General features: G+C 47.0%; 1 protein-coding gene across 1 annotated transcript; it reads right to left on the bottom strand.

Moving 5' to 3' along the window:
* Nucleotides 1-1,675: 1,675 nt before the first annotated feature.
* On the bottom strand, nucleotides 1,676-3,777 carry Sstr1 (somatostatin receptor 1). The gene is made up of 2 exons (XM_021179728.3): nucleotides 3,601-3,777; nucleotides 1,676-3,234 (listed from the first exon to the last, which is right to left on the bottom strand). The coding sequence occupies exon 2, from the start codon at nucleotides 2,887-2,889 to the stop codon at nucleotides 1,714-1,716; it is 1,176 nt and encodes a 391-aa protein (XP_021035387.1). The 5' UTR covers nucleotides 2,890-3,234; nucleotides 3,601-3,777; the 3' UTR covers nucleotides 1,676-1,713.
* Between the last annotated feature and the right edge of the window lie 4,474 nt (nucleotides 3,778-8,251).

Below are 8,251 nucleotides of genomic sequence, written 5' to 3'. Positions count from 1 at the left end.
CAGCAGTGACTGGAGACTCTGACATTTCTCAGTTTGAATGCTACAGCTCAGGTCACACTTGTCACTTTGTGGGTGTCCTTAAAATTGTTTCATGGACTAGTGACAGTATGCCCAGATTAACAAATCTATCCTTATACATGTGTGTACATATATCTATATAGGATGTACATGTGACTTCTGCATAGCAGCTCACATACACACACACATCACAGACCGTGTGGCGTGTTCTCCTATCTTTCCTGGGATGCCAGGGTTTCAGGCCTTTCACTCCGCACAAAAGTTAACCCAAATTGCCATTTATTTATTTTAACAAGACAAAAACCTACAGTTAAAAAATTATTTTAAAATCTCCAAACTTCACTGGGCACAAGCAAAAACAAGAAGGATTGAGAAAAGGCTAATGGAGCGCAAGAGAGGGAAACTTCTGAGGGGCTCTTGGGGCCAGGAGAGAACTTTCTTAGCTCCCAGCTCCCTCCCACACCGCCACGCCCCCAGAATTCCCAAGAGCAGCCCTGTTAGGCAAATACAGAAAAAGAAAGTGGAAGTACACTTTTTTTTCAACACCACACATAAATAAATAAATATGTTGAACAAGAAATAACTTATTAGGCACCGCTTGAAAGGCAGAAAACTTTAGGGATCAGACAAGCCAAAGCAGCCCACCCAGCTTTGTCAAAGGCTCTGCGATTTGTCACAGGAGCTGGAGCTGGACTCCTAACTTGTACTGGTGCAGGCAACCCAATCTTTTGTTATTCTAGGGAGGACTCCAAGAGGAAGTGCTTTGCAATTCAGGTTCACCCACCCTGGTGCCTAAGTTATTCACCAGCCCGGAGCTCCCCTAGCTGGGACTTTGGAGCCTAGTGCTCAGGTCCTGAGCTCTGTAGGAGAGTGGCTTCTATGGTACCTACACCCACAACCCAGGAATCTTACAAACTTGCCCTTCTGCTCGCTCTTAGCTCCTTTTTTTTTCTCCAAAGGAGCGTGTGTGTGTGTGTGTGTGTGTGTGTGTGTGTGTGTGTGTGTGTGTGTTACTATACCAAGTCTGAAGATCAGGGCACAGAACCTTTTCTTAAGCGCCTAGCTCTGCTCGGGATGGAGTGGAGCAGAGGAAGGGCCCAGGGGAAAATGTGCCTTCTCTGAGAGTAGAAAAGACAAGTTGCCTGGCCTTCCTCAAGCTGGGCTTCCTTGACAGTAAGGCTGTCAAGGAAGTAAGGAGAGCGGTGGTTAGGGATGGTCTTGTAGCCACTTCAAAAGAGTCTGGCCCGCTGACCTGCGCAGCGGACAGGGTTCAGCGCGCGGGGGGGAGGGGGGGGGAGGAGGACCTCAGCCCAAAGGAAACACATGATGGTAACCGTGGCTCAGCTTAAAGAAGCAGAGATATCAGCTTGAGAGGGTAAGGGTCAAATTGAGTTGGCGACATTAAGTTTGCAGTTTGTACTAGTAGAACTGGGAGGGAGGATGTAAGTTACCGGGTTTGGAGAACAGAGTTGCTCAGACTACCAGATGCCCCGAAAGCAGTCACAGCTGATCCATAAATCTCTCCCTTTTACCTTAGTCACATAGCTTTCTTAGGTTCAGCTAACCAGGCGCGCTGCATCGCTGTCAGGCACTATGACCACAGCACCTGAAGTCCGGTTATCATTCCCTCCCACCCTTTTCCCCTTCCCCGCTCCATTTTTCTGACCACTCCCCCCATCCCGGCAGTGCCCGGCCTCAAAGCGTGCTGATCCTGGAAGCGCAGGTGCCATTACGGAAAACGCCTCCAGACTCCAGATTCTCGGGCTGGAAGTCCTCCACGCTGTAGGCTCGACTCTTCAGGGCAGTGGCATAGTAGTCGACTGGTTCTTCCGCAGCGTTATCCATCCAGCTGAGGCACAGGATGCGCTGGAAAGAGCGCTTGAAGTTGTCCGACAGGAAGCCGTAGAGGATGGGGTTGGCACAGCTGTTGGCATAGCCCAGGATGACAGACAACTGGCTCACGGTGGCGTCGTCTTGCTCGGCGAACACGTTGACCAGCTGTACCACGTAGAAAGGCATCCAGCAGATGACAAAAACCATCACCACCATCATCACCATTAGAGTGATCTTGCGCTCTGAGCGCTTGCGCTGCTGCCAGCCGGCCTTGAGGGCCACCATGCGCATCTTGGCAATGATGAGCACATAACACAGGCAAATGGCCCCGACAGGCAGCAGGAAACCCATGAGAAATGTGTATAAGACGAAGCCCACCAACCAGCGCTGGGCGGGCTCAGGCATGAGCATGTTGCAGGCTACCGTGCCATCGCTGTTGGCTGCGGTGCGTGAGAAGACCACGATGGGCAAGATAACCAGTAATGACAGGACCCACACGCCCAGGTTCACTACTTTGGCCACAGTGGGCCGACGGTAGCGCGCTGCCTTGATCGGGTGCACCACAGCCACATAGCGGTCCACACTAAGCACAGTCAGACAGTAGATGCTGGTGAACATGTTGACCGCATCCACGCTGAGCACCAGGCGGCAAAGTAGCGCGCCGAAGGGCCAGTGGCGCAACAGCGTGGAAGTGACCAGAAAGGGCACGCTGAGCATGAGCAGCTCATCAGCAATAGCCAGGTTTAGAATGTAGATGTTGGTAGCGGTCTTCATCTTGGCGTAGCGCAGGATCACATAGATGACCATAGAGTTCCCACACAGTCCCACCAAGCATACCACGGAGTAGATGAAAGAGATGAGAATGGCGCTACCCTGTCCCTCGCTTAAGGTCCCATTCTGGGAAGCGTTTCGTCCAGGCTCCTCCATGCCGTCCGCGGCGCCGGACCCCGGACCCCTGCTGCAGGCTCCTTCCCCGCAGCTGCCTGGGCTGGGGCTTGGAGAAGAGGAGGGAGAGGAGGCGGTGCCATTGGGGAACATCCCAGCTGAAAGTGGGCCGGTGCGGCTGCCGGCTGGGGCGCTCACCTTGCGCCCTTGCTGTCTGCGCCCTCCCTAGGCTCAAGGTTCCAAGCTCACAGCTCACCGCCGCCTGGCGCCACCCGGCAGAGCGCAGCAGCTGTGGCGAGCGCAGCTCTGACTGAGGCCGCCGGGAGCATCACCCAGCAGCAGCTTGCTTGAGCGCTGTCTCTTGCAGCTCTGGGGGTCCTGGGTACACTGGAGAGTGGCAGGAGAGGCCAAGAGGCTAGAGCCCAGCGCGGCACATCCATTAAGTGGAAAGGCTCTGGACTGATGAATGATTAATAAGCGGCACCATCGCGTCAGCAGCTACGAAAAAGCAGGCGGGGGGGGGCACATAGGTGGTTTATTCCCCCACCGTCATCGCTCCCCCCATTTCTAGTCCCCTCTAAGCTCAACTCAAAGATTGCTTCAGATTTCTCTCACAGCATCTTCAGGCATTCCTAGGACAGACCTGAGGAGTTTCTCTACATTTCAAACGGGTAGGTGCCAGTCAAGAATGTAGATTCTGCCCCCTTCCACCCGACTCCTACTCTAAGTAAAAACTGAAGCAAACCCCAGACATTTATGTCTGGAGTTCTTCTTCATTTCTTTCTGCTGCTGCTCACTTCTGGTGATGGGGGCGACTCCACCTGTTCCTAAGCCACTCTCCAGGACAGGACCCTAAACACCTACCTCCTTTCCTGCTTGCCAGTTCTTTAAACCTGTACCTGGGGATTTCAGGCCTTCAGATCCCCAAGTCGATGATGTCTCCAGATGGCCCTTGCAAAGTGCTTGTGAGGTCTGGCGGCGCTCTGGCGTTCTTTGCAAGGTCCAACTCCCTTTGGGGCTGGCCGCTGCACAAGTGCCCACGCAAACACTGAGCGGTGGAAACCAGACCTAAGCCAATAGCATTATGAGCACGAAGGACCACAGTGGTGTGTTAAGAGATGCTGAGTTACAGCATCCATAGCCCTCCACTCTGCAGTAGGGAGTGTTCAGGGGAAGTGAGTGAACCATTGCGACTCTCTAACAAAGCTTGTAGTTCTCCGAGCCCCATCCACCTCCCCTAGGAATATCGACAGCAGAAATCAGGATGAGGGGCAGAGAGCTCAGGAGGAGGCTGGCACTGCCCCAGGAACCTGCCTGGCGCCGTATTGGAAATCCATGTAGGTGTTCACTAGGGAAAGATTAGGCTGCACGGCTTGGAACAGCTGTGCCCGCGCGTCCAGGCTGTACTTTGTACCCTGGAGAGTTGGCGGGGTGGGGGTGGGGGGATGGAGGTGGAGAGCGCCAAGGCCTGAACAGGCAGGTGTGCTAACTCTTAATCCACCAGTGACTGGCTGAGAAACTGATGGAAGCCTGGGATCAGTGGCAAGGCATTCAAGCTTTCCTCCATGGAATCCTAAGGGATATTAGGGCCTTGAGGTATGACCCCTCTGTGTCCCAAGTGCTGAAACCATTAAGATATGGATATTAAGATCCCAGGTCCAAAGCTCCTCAACCTGCAATTCCCATCCCTAGTCTAGGAACTGCAGGCTTTTGTTTGAGAAAGAATGGATGTTGATATTTAAGGGACCCTGGAGTTCCCAGGACTCTGAACTTAGGAACTCTTTGGCCTTACAGTCACTCTCTGTCAAAGGATTCAACCACCTATTCCGTTTCATGAATGCTGTTTCCTTCCAGGAAATCCCTGCAAGTCTTAGCCTGAAGCTTGGCCAGGAAGACTGGCCTGCTGCAGTCCAGTGCTCACTCGAGCTTTGCTGCTTGCAATTGCTTATCTTCCTCAGTCTCCCTTTCACATCTCCACCAAGAGGGGCACATTGGGAACTAGAATTACAGAAGCTGTTCATACTGGACAATCTAGAATGTGCAAATCTGGACACCACATTAAAAGCAAAACGCTTATACCTTAATGGCTTGTTTGCTCTCAGCAATCGCCTACACATGGGTGCTTCAGTCTCTCAAACTAAGCACTGCTTGGAGAGAAATAATCACGTGTACTGTCCATGACGGCAGAGCAGTCAGATTACAATCAATGACCACAGACTCTCTAGGAGTGTGTACAACAGACGCTGAATTATTCATGAGAAAAAAATGTTAGAGTAGAAGTGGAGATTTGATAGGACTGGGGCTGTTGAATGCATTGCTTTACCTAAACAAACCACCTTACCTGAAGTGGAATGTGAATTGGAGGGGAGGGGAGTTATGTTTCTATAAATAAATAAATAAATAAATAAATAAATAAATAAATAAATAAATAGCAAATAAATAATACAGCATACATAGAGGAGGCAGGGAATGTATATTGGGTTAAAAACAAAACAAAACTGAGATTTTTCTGAGAGGAATATTTTCCTAGCCAACCCTGGATGAGGTTTCAGTGCCTTTGCCAACCACTGATTTAAGGCACCTGGCTGCATTTCTGGGCTGGTTTTTCAAAGGTCACTATTTAGAGGCATTGGCTTTGATCATGGTGGTTGGGGTTTGATCATTGGTGGGGGTGGGAGTTTATGAAAGGCAGCTTTGTTGTCAGAATTTCATTAAATTCACTCTGCAGCTCATCTTAGAAGCGAAAACTTCTTTCAACTAAGTTATGACTTTGCATACGAATGAAGGACAGCAGACAAGTGTGCCTGTTCCTGATTGTGAAGAGGTTCTAATGATGGACGATTTATTCCTAAAAGAGCTTGACAATGGACAGCTATAATTTTTTAAAGGAAAAAATATATAAATGTAAACAAGGACCACTCATTTGAAACACTTGATCACTCACACCTGCTGGTAGACATAACATCACAAGGCCTACATTTACAAGCGAGTGTGATGGTCTTTCACAAACTCCATGACCCAGTATCTCCACCTCTGTTCTTTGCCCCTCAAAACTGAAATCAAGTATCAGGGTGGGAGAAGATAAAGAAAAGAAACAACCCAAATTTCTACCAGTTGATGAATGTGTGAAAAAAAATATGGTACATTAATCAGTAAAATATTACTGACAATATGCTATTGGTGAACTTAGAAGACAATTTAAAAACTCCAAGGGCAACATTTACTTGGTTCAGTTCATATTGAGTAGTCTAGAAAAGGCAAACATCTAGGGACAGGAAGTAGATTAATGATCATCAGTGGCTAGAGGGAGAAGGAGCTGGGAGAGGGACCACTTGAAGTTTCTTCTGAGGCAAGGGAAGCATTTTAGCATTTGACAATGGAGCTTTAGAAAAGTGGATCTCTACCAAACCCCCTTGGATGATATACTTAACATGACAAAATAGTGAATTTTATGTGAATTTTACATCAATAAATAGACTATTTGAGCTGGATATAAGTTGTGTTGTTTTACCAAATCTCTTCAGTTGAGTGTGTCTTATCCCTAGATCTGTGGCTCCTTCTACCTTACAAGCACATTATATACATGGTACTTCTGGACTAAGCCATGTAATGTGAAGTTAGGACACAAGAGCCTTCTTGTCTAATACTTTAACTGATGTGTCTAAGGCCTTGAAAAACTACTGGTTCTCAAGTCCTCTCGTCTCTGGTGACCACTCTTCCTGGGCCTCTCTCACACTATAAACATCTGTCAAGGGAAGAAAAGGGTGTTTTCTGGGAAGACAAGAAAGAAAAGACCCGGGGCTGGTGAGATGGCTCAGTGGGTAAGAGCACCGACTGCTCTTCTGAAGGTCCAGAGTTCAAATCCCAGCAACCACATTGTGGCTCACAACCATCTGTAACAAGATCTGACGCCCTCTTCTGGAGTGTCTGAAGACAGCTACAGTGTACTTACACATAAAGAAAGAAAGAAAGAAAGAAAGAAAGAAAGAAAGAAAGAAAGAAAGAAAGAAAGAAAAGACCCAAGCAGGTAGTTGTAGGTTCTCAAGCAGACTTTTTCCTCCATCATTTTAATTTTCCCCCAGTACCCACTTGATTATTAAATCCATCACATTGCACTGTGGGTTTGTGCCTATTTGTCTGTGCCTTCCTATAGAAGCTTTTTGAGAAGAGAAACTATTTTACTGAGCTTTCTGTTTCCAGAACCTAGCACAATACTCAGGAAATTATCCTAACCCTTCTTGTTCTTTATTTTAAAGCCTTAAAAAAATGTTCTTCATTTTTAACAAGCTTTTTCTGTACTGGCCCATAAATTGTCGATAAGTAAGTGTGGCTCTTTAGAAGAAGAATTTCAATGTCTGCATAATATTACCATTTACAATTCTGCATACATCTAAATCATTCTGAATTTTTTTTGATTTGGTGATGACCTATATCAACAATTATAATGCTGACGATTCTTCATTGATCATTCTTGGTCTTAAATTTCTTGGCAGAAAAGGGGATCCAAGAAAGGAACGGTACATACTTTAGTAGCTAATGATGGTTATTTAATAGTATCACGCAGTGTGGAAGCCATTATACATGGAAGATCATTTCTTTTTAATTGCAGCCCCTAGTCTCGGTTGGTTTGGCGAAACAGTAATTATCAGAAGCTCAAACTCTGTGTCTGTCAAAAAAAAAAATTGCTAATGTGGTGTTTTCAGTTGGAACCTATGTTCTAGTGCATTCCAGAGGCCAACCTACTTCCTGGAACACTCTTTGTACTCACATCCTCAGAGGCATGTTTGCAAACACCTGTTTGGGCAGATGGGCACAAGCTGAGTGTAAGGGTGAGAACCACTCAGCAATATGGCCCAAAGCAGAGGATGTGGCACATGGGGACCATCTGCCATGAAGCAGTTAATGAGATGACAGTCTAATAAGAAAGTTACTAGGGTTCAAAATGGCTATCTGGCTAAGCAGAAAGCCTAGACTTCATCTCCCAGGGATGCCCAATCACTTCACAGCAGCCTGGGCAGCCTGTGGTGAAGTTCATCACCAGTCTTAGCAAACTCACTCAGCCTGCTGATTTTCCTATTGCTTCTTCTGTGAATCAGTATGGCAGAGTCTCTTTTGTGCTTTCAGAAAAGACACGTGTGGTGTAACAGCTCACATTCTTCCCTATGGATTCTCTGTTGCTAAATAATGTTTCCAAAACCACAATTCAGTACATATAGGGAAGTGTTCATTATTATTAATGGATAAATAATGGAATAGAAATAGCCACATGCTACCTGCATTACTTTGAATAGTCCTTACCAACAATACATTTTCTTTCCCTGTAATAAAGCTTTTGTTATTTAAGGATTTTTAAGATGGGTAACATTAGTTTCAGATAATTGTACTCAAACCTTTCCTTTTTTATTATTTGTCATTTGCCTCCCGAGTAGCAACCACAAAAGAAAAATGCTTTCAAAGTAACAAAGCCACACTTTTATTTCCTTTGATACCTCAAATGATGTTTGAGTCTTCTCAG

This window comes from Mus caroli, unplaced genomic scaffold (assembly GCF_978045245.1).
Source record: "Mus caroli unplaced genomic scaffold, Mus_caroli_1 scaffold_14, whole genome shotgun sequence".
NCBI lineage: Eukaryota > Metazoa > Chordata > Mammalia > Rodentia > Muridae > Mus > Mus caroli.
Note: the sequence above shows the minus strand (reverse complement) of the source record. Positions and strands in the feature narration are given on the sequence as shown.

Bases quoted from the DNA above. Each gene is read 5' to 3' on its own strand.
- Sstr1 (XM_021179728.3), bottom strand. From the start codon at position 2,889: ATGTTCCCCAATGGCACCGCCTCCTCTCCCTCCTCTTCTCCAAGCCCC.